This window comes from Amphiprion ocellaris, chromosome 1 (assembly GCF_022539595.1).
Source record: "Amphiprion ocellaris isolate individual 3 ecotype Okinawa chromosome 1, ASM2253959v1, whole genome shotgun sequence".
Classification (NCBI taxonomy): domain Eukaryota; kingdom Metazoa; phylum Chordata; class Actinopteri; family Pomacentridae; genus Amphiprion; species Amphiprion ocellaris.
The window spans coordinates 16,542,951-16,559,977 of NC_072766.1; the positions used below are offsets into that span (position 1 = coordinate 16,542,951).

At 40.7% G+C, this 17,027-nt stretch overlaps 1 protein-coding gene across 2 annotated transcripts in view; it reads left to right on the top strand.

The window, feature by feature from the left end:
• The window catches only part of galnt2 (UDP-N-acetyl-alpha-D-galactosamine:polypeptide N-acetylgalactosaminyltransferase 2), a 61,698-nt gene extending 45,671 nt beyond the window's left edge, over nucleotides 1-16,027 (top strand). The window contains exons 11-16 of one of the 2 annotated variants that reach the window (XM_023272968.3): nucleotides 2,502-2,628; nucleotides 7,116-7,208; nucleotides 8,117-8,200; nucleotides 8,709-8,862; nucleotides 10,733-10,852; nucleotides 10,944-16,027. In XM_023272968.3, coding sequence (XP_023128736.1) covers nucleotides 2,502-2,628; nucleotides 7,116-7,208; nucleotides 8,117-8,200; nucleotides 8,709-8,862; nucleotides 10,733-10,852; nucleotides 10,944-11,099 — 734 coding nt within the window. In that variant the 3' untranslated portion in view covers nucleotides 11,100-16,027. The remainder of the gene's footprint in view (nucleotides 1-2,501; nucleotides 2,629-7,115; nucleotides 7,209-8,116; nucleotides 8,201-8,708; nucleotides 8,863-10,732; nucleotides 10,853-10,943) is intronic. The other variant, XM_023272969.3, reaches the window with a different exon arrangement.
• Nucleotides 16,028-17,027: the final 1,000 nt, after the last annotated feature.

Genomic DNA, 17,027 nt, shown 5'->3' on the forward strand with positions numbered 1-17,027 from the left:
AGTCTTAATGCTAAGCTAAGCCAACTGGATGCTGACTGTTGAGCGTGTTCATTTTTTTGAGATAGAAAAAAAGCAACTTCTCTCAGTTAAAGTTGTTTATTCTGCAATGCCAACTAGCTTGATATCAAGCACCATTACTGTTCAGAGGACTATAGTTAACAAAGCGTTAATCTGAAGGCCTTTTCCCAGGAATGAATAAAGTTCAAAGTATACAGAGTCTTTTTATGGAATGTCATCAATCTCATTGGTCAAAAACTGTTGGAGAGAAGCTGTGTTTAAACACTCTTCATTGGTGCACAGGCATGTCCTTAACCTCTTGGCGCATGATCCTTCCAATCAGAAGATCCCGGATACTGTGGAAAGAGTCCCTCCCTATTGTGATTCATATGTTTCTTAGTGTATTGTCCCTTCAGCATTAACTGCTGACTTCTGTCTCAGTCATATATTATCACAGCTTCTAGTTGACACAAAAACTCCAGTCATGAGTATTTTATCAGTTCTTAAACACAGCAGCTTTTGTTCTCACAAGAAGTTTTCATGACATGGAGTGGCCTTCAGTACTAAGTGAATGTGTGAGAAGGTGCAGTGTGCATCCATGTATGTATGTATGTGTGTCTAAGCTGCTGCAGTTTGACCTCGCTCTTTACATCTTTGGTTTACCCCAATTCATGTAGTGTGGAATAATGTTCGTGACCTTCTTTGTCTTTGTAGATCAGCACAGCTCTTTTTATTAGCACTTAAGCAATGTGTAAATCAGTATAGAGCCAACAGTATGTCTAACAGGAATGTTAAAAAGCACAGCAGTGTGTTCAACAGGAGTGTTGGAAACAATATAAGACATATGTAGATCAATATTAAGGAAGGACTATGTTTAGCATGAATATTAAAAATAACAAACGTGAACATGAGTGTTGCTCCATGTTTAATTTAATTCAGTTTCATTTATATAGTGTCATTTGAAAGCATAAATCATTTCAAGGCACTTCAAAGAGCCATATAGCTAGATAAATAAAGGATGGTTCATGGTCACCTGAGCCAATTTTAAGCCTAATCTTAAAAGAAGAGAGGGTGTCTGCCTCCTGAAACTAAACTGGGAGCTGATTCTTCTGTAGACAGCTGAAGACTCTGCTTATCATTTTGCTTTTAGAAACTGTAGCTGTGAGTGAAGTGCTCTGGAGCTCGGTCCTGCATACAGACACGAGAGTGATTCTCATCTAATTCTCTGCAGGAAGCCAAATACATACATGTCCCAAAATGTTAAACAGTGGAATGTTTTATTTTTACGTTATTAACATGTCCATAAGGTGTTTCTTATGTGCTGGAAGACAAAATAGCCAGTCAGCACCACGACTGAGTGTTTTCACCTTTATTCTGCAGCAGAACGACGACGGTCTCAAAAACATGAAACTAGACTTTAAGGGTTTCATACGCAACAAATCCAAGGAACCAGTCCTGTTAACTGCCAGCGCTCGGCTTTCTGTGTCATTTTTCCGAATTGGTTTCTGCTACAAACATGTGTGACTGAATTACTGAAAGATTCCAACTTTCCATTGTGTTGTGTAGATTAGTTTTACAGTGTTTGAGCAGAGTCATGGGTGAGCTTGTGTGCTCCAGCTGCAGCAAGTGAGGAATAGAGGCTGAAAAGAAGGGACTTTAATGATCTGCACATTTTGTGGGAAGCAGCAGTGTTGAGTTACATCTAAGCAATTTTAAAGAAGGAAATTATGTTTTTAATGGCAAAAAATGTATAACATTTTTAATACGCAGAGGTGAGGTGTAATCTGTGACTAAAGAGGGAAGTTAAGTCTTACTTAGAAACAAATGTAATTTCCTTCCCTTACAAATGCTGGGCTTTGGCTTCGGGGGAAACCACATATTCCTGCCCATTTATGAAATCGCTGCTCTCCAGTGAGATTCGATACTTAAGTAGCACCATAGTTCTGCCTCACGCTCTGATCAGCTCATGAGATCATCTGCATTTCCACGCCAAGGGCATGATAAATCGAAAATCCCTCTGTAATTTGGCTGTCATATCCGGGTAGGAGATCCTCCACAGTGCAGTTGATCTTATAAAATTACAGTGGTAATGTGATGACGATTAGAGTCGGCACCGAATGACAATAACTGTAGTGTAGACAATAGAGATCATTTGCAGCCAGTACAGTGATATAATAGCAGCTGTGTCTCCCTGTCACTTTAGTCTGAATTCATTTGGGAAATCGGTAAGAATAAACAGCTGACAGAGTGATTCACGCTCCTTTCGAGGCGGTACAATGAATCAGAAGTGGATTGACAGTTCAGACGCTGGTTTGTTTGTGTGCTCATTAAGGCAACACTTAACTCAAATGCACACAATGGTAGGGAGTGAACCTGCTACAACATCAACACAATGCAAATAGTTACAAGGTGCAGACGTCCTGAATTAACTCCACCACCAGTATTTTTACAAACTGCTTGTAATAATTAACTGACTTTCCCTGTATGTGTGTGTGTGTTTTTAGAGATCTCATTCCGTGTGTGGCAGTGTGGAGGCAGTCTGGAGATCATCCCCTGCAGCAGAGTCGGCCACGTCTTCAGAAAGCAACATCCATATACCTTCCCTGGTGGCAGTGGGACGGTGTTTGCGAGGTACCGCCCATGCAGACACACACAGGAAGGTTGAACACTCATTAACCAGTCACACTCCTCGTATTATATCTATCATTTATATACTGAAGCACAACAGCAGGTCATCCACAGAGCTTACAGTGTCCTGCTTGTCTTGTCAACAGCTGTTAGGTGTAAGTGCCTTGAATGCCATCTGTGTGTAAATGTGTCTGTGTGATGGACCACAATAGTGACAGAGCTTTGGATAAAAGTGTTAGATGAATGTGCTCTATTCACTTATTAGTGTTTGTGGAGCAAATTTCACAAACAAAAATTCTCATTTTACACATTTCATAGAAAAAAATCCCAAAAATAAGAAATGGAAGAGAAAAACGTCTTTACAGACCAAATTTTCAAAACCAGATAATTAGTATTTTTGATAGACAGAGATACAGATGTAGGACTTTCTCAGATACATCTGTCAAGAGACATTTTTTAGATCATAGAAAGAGGATGTTTACATTTAATCAGCAGACTTGACTCCATTTTGTAGTTCTTCTGGGCCTTTCACTTTTATACCATGATCTTCATCAGGACACGAGCTCTCCCATTAACTTTGAATTTCCACTTTCTCTGTATATTTGAAGATTAGGTGATATGACTGAAAGCTGCAGAGGGGCTGTTGAGTGGCCTTTGGTGTGAGATTTAAAGTCAAGAATGAACCTCAGGTCTCGACTTTAAGCCTACATGGTCGAGACGTCTTAAGAGTTCAGAGGACAGGAAATTTTAACAATGTGATGACAACTGCTGTTAAAGTTCATGTGAAGTGATGGAAAGCCTCAAAACATCCACTAAATCTCCTCATTTAAGCTGCACCGTTTTATGACAACTGTAACTTGAAATGGCATTTTAATTTACTGTCATGTCTAAGCCAGGGCACTCTGCCAGTATATTGTAATGATGTTTTTTATATTTTAGTGGGGTTTCACCCTCCATCTGACTGTTTACAATTAAATCGCCTCTGATATCTGTGCCATAGTTATTTACCTAAAGTGCTGCAGAGGGAATTATTTTCTGTGGCTGTGGTTGTAAATGACGGAACATACATAATTGAGTTTTATTAAAGCTCTGAGAACCAAACCATTATTGGATAATTAGAACAAAGCACCATCAATTAAAATACAATAAAAATGTAATCACAGGGAAAATTGCTTTAAAATTTGGGAAAGAAATGCTCTTTTTAGATATGTAAAATCTGTCCTTGCGTGGGCTGCCTTTCAGAGCTCTGATGAACGCAACAACATAAATAATCATTGCAAGCCTCTAATGGGGGAAACGTGATACATGGGACGATACGGATCTGTCCTTTGGAACAATCTCCAACCACAAGTAACCACCCTTGGAAAGGAGCCCAGGAAACAAACCCTGATGGTCCTGATTAAGCACATGTGGGTGGATCAACAAACAGATAACAGGGAATTTAAAATGGCTGTGGGTTCCCTGGTCTTCCCAACGATGTGTGAAGCAAAGGGAAAAACCAAGAAACGTAGAGCATCATAAATGCACAAGTGGGGTATCTTTTTAATCAGCTCATCATTGTCTTAAATTGGGGTCGGAAACAGTCATTTTGAGACTGTTAGTGGCGGATTTTCACTGGCAGTCATTCAGCTGCACAATATGATAGCTCGTGATGTAGGAATTAATCCTGCCACACAGAATGGAAGAGCGCTCATGTTTTATTGCTTGGCTAGTGCTTCAAAAATATGATGTTCCGGAATGGATGAAGCCACAAACAAAGCTACAAAGAACTCCGCATGAACTTTAGATGAAGCCGTATCAGTACTTCAACATTTCTCACAGACTGCTATGTTTTCATCTGTTCCAACTGGATGCAGTCTCATCAGGAGTTGCATAACCCTTTCCAACAATTGAAGACGTGATTTATTAGTTGATAGTTGCAACGGTCTCCTCCTCTGTCACAGTGCAGAGCAGCTTCGTCTTTGCTTCGAGGCTGCGGCAGTTCAACATGTTGCCCTTCGGCCTGAATAAAGTCTCAGGCAGCGTCTCTGTGGCCGCTGGCCTTGACTCTGGGGAGCTGGAGACAGCACCTGTTCTGTGTGCCTGGATGACATTATAATGGTTCTTCAGGGAGCAGCATTTCCAACACAGCCAAGTTATAATGGACATGTTGACACAGGACCAACTTACAATCAATGTGAAGAAGAGCCTCAGGAGACCTAAATAAATGTCATCCTGAGTCTGTAATGCTTTAGTGAAGGTGGGTGAGGATAAAATATGGAGATTTCTGCTGAGAGAAAGCAGATTGCACATTGAAAAGGATCACTCAAATCTTTGAAATACTGAAACCGCAACATCTGACCTTAAGATGCCAAAAGCTGATCGCCTCCAGGCTTCTAGTCCAGTAAGAGACTGTTAGAATTTACATAGTTTACAGACAGCAAAAGGCTCATTTAAGCACTTTAGTCATTTTTTTTGTCCAACATCCCAGACTGAAGCTCTGAAGGCCACTTTCTGTGAATGTGTCACCACAGTGACACTTGAAAGGTTCACAGGTACAAGATGTGCTCCTCTCTGCTACAGAACATGTCTGTATTTGCTGGATCATACGACCTCACAGTTTTTCATCTCCACCCAGTTACAACCTCTTCAAAGTTTAAGGCTGCACCAGACGATTATTTTCACCTTCACTTAGTCTGAATAGTTTCTTGATTGAAGAGTTTGTCTTAATGTTGCGTAGATGAATATCAGCGGACTCCCCGGGAGTGTCTGTTCTTCTTTTCTGATTATAAAATGTTCAGAATGTAATATTTTTACCACCTCCACAAATGCCCTTCAATCAGGGACAGACTGTATAGCTTACATAGTTTTATATCTGGTTTTATTCTGTATCTAGTTCAGTACATGTACTGTGTGCTCTTTGTTACCCCTGTTAAGTATACAGTGTGATAACCGAGCTAAATAAAAAATAAATTAACAAAAAAAAAAGCACATGAGAACTGTGTAAACACTAAGGTGACATTCTCAAATTGCTTGTTTTGTAGGACTGACATTAACCTCCTGCCACCCTGGAGGTCCATGTAATGGGACCAGGTTGTATCTGTTATAAAACTGCAACTGCTGCAAAAAGCATGACACATTCAGTGAAGTGGCCACATAGTACAACTATAACTAAAACTGGACTGCAGATGAGAATTTTTAGAACAGGTTCAATAACATCAATGTCACTGACTCATCATTATAAGGCTGTTGTTTAGTGTAATTTATGGTTTTCATCCGGCGGAAAGAAAAAAATGTTATTTGTGCTGTTTTTTTAAATCTCTCGCTGACCTGATAATGAACATGAGAAGACTTAATGTGTTTCAGAGTTCTTTTAAGTGCCTCTAATCCTTTGTTCACTTTGGACCAACAATGTTGCAGCTGTTACTGTTTTGTCACTTTAAATTTCAAAGAAATATCCGTGGCTTAAAGCAACTACTACCCGTCATCAACTCCTCACAACGAGATGCTTAAACGAGCCAGTGATGATTAGAATGGTTACTTATTAATTAACTAATTGTTCCATTTGAAGGAACTTGTCCCATGCTGAGAGTAGGCAATGTTGGGTTCACTGTGTTGTGTTGGGTTGTTTCCTTTTTATGTCGCACATCGCAGTAGCAGCCAGCTCTTCCTGCTTCATGAGATAGATGTGGTTTGTGAAGCACAGCAGCTCACTTTCCCACAAGTCGCACCAGTAAATTAATTAAAGAGCTTGTCTGCCTCTGTATTTGTGTACTCTAATAGTAGTCAGGCCAATATGAACTAGTTATTGTCCTGACGTTGCCAAAAGGGGAGAGTCGATTCAGTGTCGACTCACTTAGACTATTACGGTGCTTTTGTAAGCACCCAAATGCAACAATTTACACTGCATTTGTCTTGATTCATTCAGATAGACGGCCAACAGTGTCGGACTTTAAACCCCTGCTGTAGAAACATATGAGCAAGCTGTATTTCACACTGACACCAACTGACACATGGTCTGACAGTAGGCCGTTACATCACCAGAAAAATATAAATTGGGCAGAGTGTTACAGGACGTCATGTCAGCACTTTGCTTCGGTTGGCAGCGTTCACTCTGTTGACGGATGACTGCAGTAACTGGAAAAATAAACACATATTCACATGTGTGTAACCAGTAGAACTCTGCCCTCTTATGGCTGTAGAGGTGTGTGAGTGTGCGAGAGTGCTTGCCTTTGTCGTGTCGTCTCTAACAAAACCACACACACTCATCTGGGCGTAGCTCCATCTAACACTGGTTCAGTCTGACACATACCTGTTTCTCCATCCTCTCTGATTGCTCCTCTCTTTCTCTGTTTTCATTTCCTTCTCCATACTTACCTTTCCTCACCTATTCTTGGTCTCAATTTCCACCCTGTTTCATGTCTCCTTTTGTCCATCCTCTATCACACACCTCTCCATTTTCTCCTGTCCCTCACCATGTCTTGTTTTCCTTCTTCTCACCCCTCTCTCAGGAACACGAGGAGAGCAGCAGAGGTGTGGATGGATGAGTACAAAAACTTCTACTATGCTGCCGTCCCCTCGGCGAGAAATGTCCCTTACGGAAAGTAAGTACCATGAAGTATTGGCCCTGCAGGAGCTGGACATAACGATGTAGCCAGGTCATAAAATTACAAAACCAGCCACATGAATGGGCATATTAATTGTATTGCCAATTAAAAGTATGTCAGCTGTATAAGATGTCGTTTTCCCTTTATATTAAAGTGACATGAGGCAGTTAATGACGCTCAAAAGAGGGCAAAAAGTCTGTGCCTGATTTGCACTGTTCAAAGACCGCCACATTATTTGATGTCCTAAAGGGACATCAGTGACGGCGTGTGCCAAGGCTACAGAACATGATGGACACAAATGGCACTGGTAAAGAGGAGCGCGGATCAGACAGCAAAGCTAATTGAAATATGTAGACAGATAATAAAACAGGATTTGTTGTTAGCCACGCTTGTGGCGTGACTCGGGGGGATTATTCTATCAGTCGTCCACCATTAAACATACCACAGAAACTATTGGATGGATTAACATTCATGTCCTGCAGAGGATGACACCTGCAGACATTGGAGCAGGTCAGATTTAAACGTGTTAACACATTGTACGACACCATTTATTGATTTAGTTGAGTGTTATTCCCGCCTTATCTACATACTAGCTTCAGCCTGCAGCTGCTTTATACTGTACATAGAAGTCAACACAGCAACAAGCACTCTCACATTCATACAATGTAGCCATACAACTATACAACCACTTATTATGCGACCTTGTGGGAGCATACTTGGCACCTCCCCTCTAGTGCCAGTCTAAGCAGTAATTTTCCCCACAGGATGTAGCCTCAGACATGCCCTGGGCCTCCACTCCCTGCCCCTCACAAAATGACTGACGAGGGCTGTAATTCAGTCAAACTTTACACATATTGAAAACTAGAGGTGATGCACTCTTCCTTCAGTGTCTCTTTCTTTCTCAGCATCCAGAGTCGCTTGGAGATGAAGAAGAGATTAGCCTGCAAGCCTTTTAAATGGTACCTGGAGAACGTCTACCCTGAACTGAGGTAAGAAAGTGAGAGCTATTTTGTAATATGATAATATAGTGATATATATGCTGAGAGATGAATTTCATTTAGGAACTTGAGCCACAGCTAGCTTTGTAAGAGAGGACAGCTCAGCCAGGAGTCGCAGTGCGACTGTGATCTCCTCAGCTCGGATATAATGTTTTACACTTCAGTAAGACTCTCAAATGACTGTAGTGACACTAATGACTAACCATTAGCAGCAGTTATGATTCAAGCACATTATTACACTCCGGCAGATTTGCAATTTGTCACTTACTTGAATGAGTTTAATAAAGTATAAATGTAACAGATCTAAACCTGAATTTTTTTTAGATCGCCTAAATATAAAAGCTGCATTGCCCTCTTTGTCAAGAGAAAAACACAGTTCTCTCTCTTGCGCTTTCATTATCTCTCACTTTCTTTCTGCATTCTTTAGTGCTATGATCCACTGTATCCTCCTGATTAATAAAACAGGAATATTTTAATAGATCTTCCTGTGTGTGTTCAGGGTCCCAGATCACCAGGACATCGCTTTCGGAGCCCTGCAGCAGGGAGGAAACTGTCTGGACACCCTGGGCCATTTTGCAGATGGAGTGGTGGGCGTCTATGAATGTCACAACGCCGGGGGAAACCAGGTAGCATTACCACGACGACACATGCAGGTCAGCTTGTGAAATCCTCACTCAGGAGACACCTGGGTGACAGGTGGTGGTACATGTGGTGAGAGCACAGGGGGTATGTGAATGGATTCAGCTATTAAAGGTCATACGTTACACACGGTGTGATGCTTTTAGGACAACTGCAGTCACCAAAAAGAGAAAAAGTGTTTTCACTTAAAGGTCAGTTGAAAAGCCAAGTATCTCCTTGCATTCAGTAAAAACTCAATACATGTAGTTTACGACAGTTTGGCTGTAAACACGCCGACTTAAATCTTTATTTAAACACAGAATATGTGCACATAGAGGTATCTCAGCATTGTTCTTGGAGGAGGTGCACGTTTCTTGGAGCCCTGTAAATGTGAACGGTGAACACGGTGTCTATGTGTGCATATGCTCTCACTCATGTTGCTCTGTCAGCAGTTTCTCAAATAGTGTTTCTCCTAAAATAGAATGACAGGTGTTGAACAGAAAACTGCTGTCACTCGGAGTTCTAGACCATTGGCTTTGCACGTCTGTTTCACCCTCACCATTTTGAAATACTTGCCTCATGAGTGGTTTTTCAGTTTTACTAAACAAAAGTTGCTGCGTCAGATCGAGCTTTAGATTAAATGCAGACTTGGCTAAGAAAGACGTCCTGCTTAGTTGGTGTGTGATGGACAGTACAGCTCTATAGGCAGCATGCTGTGAGAGGATACATCAGAGTGGGCATTAACAGTTCCTCCTCTGGATGTCAGAATTAAACCTCTATTGTTTGTTGAATATACAGGAAAATAAAGTTATTACTTACTGATAATGATACAAAACATAATAAAAGAACAGTGTTGCCTTTTATTTGCCCATGTAAAAGGAGAAAACTGGTCTCACATTTTATGTTAAATATACATGCTCAGCCAATCTGGAGAGGACATCCTCTTTTTGATTTGTATTATTTATTTTGTGCTCAGTCTAAGGTCACTAGTCTGTTCAAAACACAGTCATAATTTTCGCCCGATGGCAGCTCTGAAATGGAAACATGTTGTAAAGCGCTTTGGAAAACCTCACAAAGGTTAAAAGGTGCTATATGAGGGAGACCATTTACCATTTAGGTGGACTTAAATCTTTTTTTCTCCAAAAATCTTGGATACCTTATTTTTTGGGACATTCCGTATAAAAGCCACCAAATCTTTAAAAAGCTCCCTCCAGAGCCACTGAGAATAGGCTTTTTTTTTCTGTACAATAACTTTCATATATTTATTGAAGCCGTGCAAAATTTTACCGTCACTTTTCTTTGTTATTGTTAGGCTGCTTACCTATTAAACAGTACCTGCTGGCTTGATTTTATGATCTCTTATGTGCAGCACTTTCACATGTTCTGTGCAGCTGTGATGTTTTTTAGTATTAAATAAACATGGCGTCATGATCATTATATCAGCCAGCATTATCCACCAATCAGCCACAACATTGGTTTCTGACACCAAGATGTTGGCAGTGAAGGCTTTGGAGTTTTCAAACCAAGTCAATGCCTTGAACAAGCTCTTTATCGTGGTCCTCGAGCTGGTCCTGAGCAGCGTTTGCAGTGTGACCGGGTGCACTGTCCTGCTGTGGGAGTGCCGCCTGTCGACAGAAGATGCTGCTTTCATGGGAGGGTGTGTTGGGTCTGTAACAATGTTTAGATGGTGGTACATGCCAAAGCAACATCCACATGAAAGTCAGGACACGAGGCTTCCCAGGAGAAAGTTTCAGTGTATCAAGATGATCAATGTTCCACACTTTACCTGTAATATTGTCTGATTAGTGTGTGTATATAAGACTTATATTATTGGCTAAGACTCTGCTCAGAACATCTCAAACCCTGGCATGAATACTGATGTTTTACATGTATCCATTTGTAAAGGAATGGGCCCTAACCAAGGATAAATCAGTGAAGCATATGGACCTCTGTCTGACGGTGGTGGACAGAACAGCTGGTTCCCTCATCAAACTACAAGGCTGTCGAGAGAATGACAGCAGACAGGTATAAAAAAGGGAAAAAAATACATTACAGAAGAGAGCAGAATTCTGCTTGTTGTATTTTTGACTCTATGCTGTTGTTTTATTCCATCCAGAAATGGGAGCAGATTGAGTCCAACTCGAAGCTCCGTCATGTGGGCAGTAACCTCTGCCTGGACAGCCGCAGTGCCAGGATGGGTGGACTCACTGTGGAGGTCTGCAGCCCGAGCCTCAACCAACAGTGGAAGTTCACCCTCAATTTACAATCATAGGGGGCGCTACAGACCCCGGGAAGACTTGGTTAACGGATAGAGACGCAACAGACTCTGAGATCAGAAGATGGATAGACTCATGGAGAAAGACAAACTGGGTGGATTCGTGGATCCTTCTTGCTCCTCCTCCTCCTCCACAGAGGTGCAGCCAGTCATGCGTACACCCCTCTCTCCCACCTCACCTCCCTCCCTACAACCATGAGCCACGCCCCATGGGGGAGGGGCTTGTAGGCCACAAAGGACTGAACCGGAAACTGGCTCTATGTGGTGGATGGATGGTGACAGTGATGATCTTGATGAGGATAAAAGCGACGAAAAGGCTTTTGTTTCAAACTACATACCTCAGTGTTTTTTCATTGATGGTTCCAGAGGCAAATGACCAGTGAATTCTTTTTTGTTCTATTACTTTCTTTAATGCTGGTGAAACTGAACTCTAATTATTTTTATTTTCTTATTCATGTTTTTTTTTATTTCTAGCTGTTAATTCTTCACAGAGACTTGCAGGAGCATTTTTTTGGTTCTCAAGTGAGTCCTGTAACAGCGGACGGAGGCTTCGGGTTGTGCTTTTCAGAGAGATGTAGGTGCTGAGTGATGGGAAGGGAGGGAATAGACTCGATCCCTTGAGCTTTTCCTTTCGTTTGCTTTTGTTGGCTTAACAGAATCAACAGAGAAAAGAGAGGCAAAGCGGAGAGAAGAGCGCTGTGTGTTCTGCTTTGTTTTCTATACAGTTCTTTTTCTACGGTTTGTGTCTTGGGCAGGCAAAGGGGTTCAGGGAGGTGCTTCCCGGCTTTGCATGGGGGGTTTTTGCTCTGGAATTGGAGTTCCTGAAACCAGCAAGTGTGGTGAAGCCCACCCTGGGGGTTTTACTGTCTGCCTTCAGGCTGTGCTCTCGCTGCTGCAGCATCCTCACCGCTACACTTCAATCCCGCGACCAAAACACACAGAAAAAAATAAATTCTTATCATTCTTTTTCTTTGTTTATTTACTTCCGGCTAAAAAGGAACCAAATTTGAAAAGGATGTGTTGGGTTTCAGGGAGATCAGGGGAGCGATTAAAACAGTTTTTTGTTGCATACTCACACTGCTCTCTGTGGAGCGGTTCAGTTTACCAACCTTTTTTTTTTTTTCCCTGCACAGATAATTTTCTTTGCCTGTGTCTGTGTTGCCATTGTCGGAGGTCTAATACTCACACCCAAACCTCATTTATGGTGCAGCTTCTTCTCTAGAGCAAGATAAAAGTGACGTTCATAATAACAACGTAATGAGATCAACAATATTTTACAGTTCACATAGGCATGATTGAGATCATTATTTCTCCACTGTGCATACACTGCTAGTGTTAAAGAAGGAAACCTAGCATTTTATACATGGTAAACTTCTAAGAGGACAATAATAGTAATTTAAAGTTAATTCATACAGGCCTCACAGGCCTCTCATTTTATTAACAGTGTAAAACCTTGGTTACTCCAGCCTGGGAGCAGATGACATGCAAAAAGAAAAGTCCAGAGTGTAGTCACACTCTGTGAAATGTGCATCCACACGTGTTCTGAAAAACTCCTTCTAACCGCATGTATCACTGACATGTTCCTATGTTTGCACTCAGTCAGTAGCGTTTTGCATCAACATATTTTTTTCTCCATTGTGCCTGCTAGATGAGCCATCTGTTCCCAAGTTTGCAACTGCAATAAACAAGGTTTTGCTGTTTGTCCTCACTCTGTTCCTGCTGGAGGTGAGCAGATTTTTCTGATTGCACAAGCAAGAAAAAGGCTCAGTTTTTGCTGATACAAAGTAGCTATAAGAATACTTTTCTTGTTCATCTGAGTGAGCTACTTTATTCACAGCAATATTTTGGTATCACAGCACAGTGCCACTTTTTAATTTTTGTGACTGAATAGTGTTCCTGCTACCATTTACAGTACATATACCTGTTTGTAAGTCCATTACCTGATGCCTTTTGTATTTCTTTTGCGCCACCAGTCTCTTCTGGGCTTCATCATCTCTTCATCTTCACTGCTGTGATCCTCGGTACTGTTAGTCACTGATGAGTAATGATGGTGGAGTTTGGGAAATTGGTTGCGATTAAATTTGAAGTGACTCATCACTTGGCAACTTCAAGGCAACAGCATTAACACAAACCATCTCTGAACAGATACATTTCACAGCCAACAGCTAATATCAGTCACACATTTCCTAGTTAGAGTAACTAGAAAGAAGTTGCACCCTCAAGTCTTCTGTCAAATATTCTCTCATTTTCTCAGTTTGTCTCATTCACATCACACATTCACATCCTTCCTCGTTAAAGCTTCATAGATTTCTTTTTAATTTTTTCAAGTTTTACCTGCGAACTAACAAAAACAGCTGGTCCTGTTTGCTGTGTTGTCTGATGGCTTTGCAGCTTCTACTCAATCACTGTTTTCTGCCATTTTCTTTCTTTTTACCTGCTTTTTTTTCCTTCCTTTTGTATGTTGATCATTAAGCGGAGTGAGGGGAGTGGAGAAGGTCAGCTGAAGCTGCAGCTGGTCATTAAAGCCTATCCTGTGACTTGATAGGTTGCTGCATTGTGCTGCGAGGCACAGGACCCACACATATGGCTCAAGAGAGAGACTTGACTAGATGTCGGGAAAGTTTTGTGTTGCCTTGGAGACCAGATTCAAAGGCTCAAATCTGATTTAGGGCTTCAGTTAGATTTCATGGTAATCAGGAGGGGGATTTACTTTTAAATTCTAGGAAAGTCCGCCGTTCTGTTTGGAGGATGCAAAAGAATATGAAACAATTTCAGTGTCTTAATTTCTGAAGAACGTTGGAATTTAGAAGAATAATTGATTGGAATTTAAGTTTTAATGTCATTTTCCTCAAATGTATATTTAAAGCCTCAAATAGTCATTTAATTTCATTGCAAGTGTGCAGATGCATGCCTTCTGACTTATTTCCCCCTTAGGCCCCTACATGGACACAAAGCTCATCAGTGTGACCAGACACCATGAGAAATAGAATTTCTTAAAATCAAACCTTTTTTATTTCATGTGTTGCAGGAGCGGTACTATTACAGATGATGGTTATTCAGCTGATTCTGAATCTGCTTAAAAATGAAGATCATTCATAGGACAAAATCTGTGATGTTCTGGGATAGATAAGGTGCATTATTCATTTTCTTTTCCTCCACTGGGTGCAAATGAGGACCTGTTAGTGGGTTGGATTAATGTCTAAATGTTGCAACCTCCTCAGAGCAATTTGCCAATTCCCATGCATTGGTGTGTCAGTAAATCTTGATACTCCTCAGTCAGTGTGGGATGTTAAGGATCAGACTGGATTGGCAGCATACTGATGTTTTTTGTGGTGTATAGCGCCCTCTATTGCCACACGTACTGTATGTAGGCAACAATTGGCCAACAGAAAAGAAAAAAAGGGACTTGAGGTAGTCCATTTCTGATGCACAATTCACAGCCAGACAGTTTACAATTTCCTTCTAATTCACATTTTCTTGACTTTTGTTTTATAAACTGTTGATTTGGCCCTGCTAGCTGGGTGGTGGAAATGAGCGTCGCTACTCCACATAACAGGCACAAGAACCAAACTGCACACACCTACGTGACCAGAGCGCATGTGTGGTTGGAAGCCTTTTCTTTTTAAAACTAGTCTTATTCTTGGGAAGATAAGAACTTTGCTATTTTATTTTTTATTCTTTTTATGTTATACACAGAGGGAACGACTGTAATAATTAAGGAGTCCAGCACCTCATTTTGATTGGATGATTAAATGTTTACATCTTTAGCACAATGTGCCAAAGTTCCTTCCTGAGTTTTCTGTGTAAGGAAGAATGAGAAAAGGGGTAAAGAATGAGTCCCAGAGGACTAATTCAGTGTTGGTTTGCCTACAGTATGTTGTGTTTCGTATTGTTCTCTCCAGTCTCAGTTCAACCTGTGGGAGACATCGTGGGGAGGACTGCTCTTGCTGCTGATCCAGTGTCAGCTTTATGATTATAATTGAGTTATTTCCTTGACATATTTAGATTTGTGAACATCGGTTATGTAATGCATTTAAGCCTTGATGTCTGCAAAAGGCCTGTTGTGATGGAGCCAGCTGTGTGTTTGGCAGTCATTAGAAGCGTTAATCAAAGAGTAGAAGAGTAATGACAATCTTGCAGACGGGCGTCTTTATTAGCATTAAAAGTGGGAAAATAACTGAACACCAGTCAGTAAACAAGAGCATCCTCCCCACTGAGCCAGCAGGACTTTATTCATACTCACTGTGTTTTCAAGGGGAAACAATCAATGGTTTATTTTTAATGGAGTTCAACAAAAAGAGAAGGCACGAAGGTCAAGATTTGTGTTCTGTCAGCTTTTCCTTTAAAACGGGGATGAGAGTTCTGTTATGATTTGTCCTGCAGCCGGGACGTCTTCCCCTCTCGACCCACCTCAAATCCCCTCTTAGGATTAACAGAAGAAAAGCCCTCTCTGATATGTGAAAAGCCCTGCTGAGACATCCAGCTCAGGACTGCTTAAGCTTCTCCATCTTTTGCTACAAAGCGACTGTAACAGTGTATGTGAGCAAGAGGGGCTGAACATGCACATAAGAAAATATACTGTAAACATGTCATCAACCTGTCATGATCGATACCAGATGAAACAGTAATCAGTGGGGAGGGACGTGAAACTAATGTGTTTTCTAAGAGGAATGTGGATTTGTTGAATGACGAGGGGTCACATATGTAAAAGTGTATATTTTTGTATATACCTACATCAGTGTGTGTACAGTATGTACATATATACACAGTGTACTCAGCCGCGGTTCCTAGTTTTGTTGTCCGACTGTACAGCGCTTCTAACTGTTCCCTGTTTTATAGATACTGCAGAAATTCAACTTTGAATGAGGAGAAATGATTAACTTAAATAAATGCATTTATATATATATACATATATATAAACTAAATGGTGTGAAATGTTTCTGCTCAAACAAACAAACCATATAAACATACCCTTAAATATAAAATATATTGGTGTTATGTAGCCTTGGATCTGGACCACATCTGTAAAAACTTTCATATCGCTGCTTTAACATGCTTAAATGTTAATAAGTCACGTTGTTGGGTGGTGCTAAGCCAGTCCTTTCTTCATTTTCTTTTTGGCTTTTTCTTGTCGAAAAGCACAATGTGGCAGCTGTGCATTAATTTTACATGAATTGTGACGTTTTAATATTTAAAGAAGGAACGTTTTCCATCCGTCAGTCAAGCATTGCTGCTCTTGTTTGGATCTTTGGAAGCAGCATTTGGGCAACATTAGAATAAAGATCCTCACAGACTTGTAATGAATTCATAGCATGGCAGCATATTGTGGCCCTCATAACCACATAATATATGCAATATATTTTCTGTAATTGCTCATCTCTATTTCTGTTGGCCGGAGTTGTTCTGAGATTTCAAATTTTAGCACAATGCAGATGGATAATATTTTCTCCCACAGAGATGGGTTACTGGGACAAAAGCAATATGGTTTAAGTATTGGGCTCCAAATTGCACATGCATAATGTATAAAAACATTGTCAGAGGCTTTGTTTATCATGAGGAAAGATAATGATCATCTTTAATTACAGTGTGTAATGCACTGTGTTGCTTCTTCGCATTTGAGGTCAAATCTATGTTTTCAGGCCATTCATATTTTCAGATCCAACTAGAAAGTTCAATAATGAGTCAGTCTAAATTTTCTTCTGTGCTTCTTTAATTTGAAAAACTATATAATTGGTAAAATCTGAACAAAACTATACAAGAAAAAAAATGCATTTTTAAAGCACTATATGTGAAAATGCAAAAAAAAAAGGGGGGGGGGGTTTCACTGCTTTTTCTGCATAGATCACATTAGAACAGGTCTCGAGCTAAATCCATGATATAGAGATCAATTGTACCTGAGAGACTAAAGATGATTAAAACAGTTTC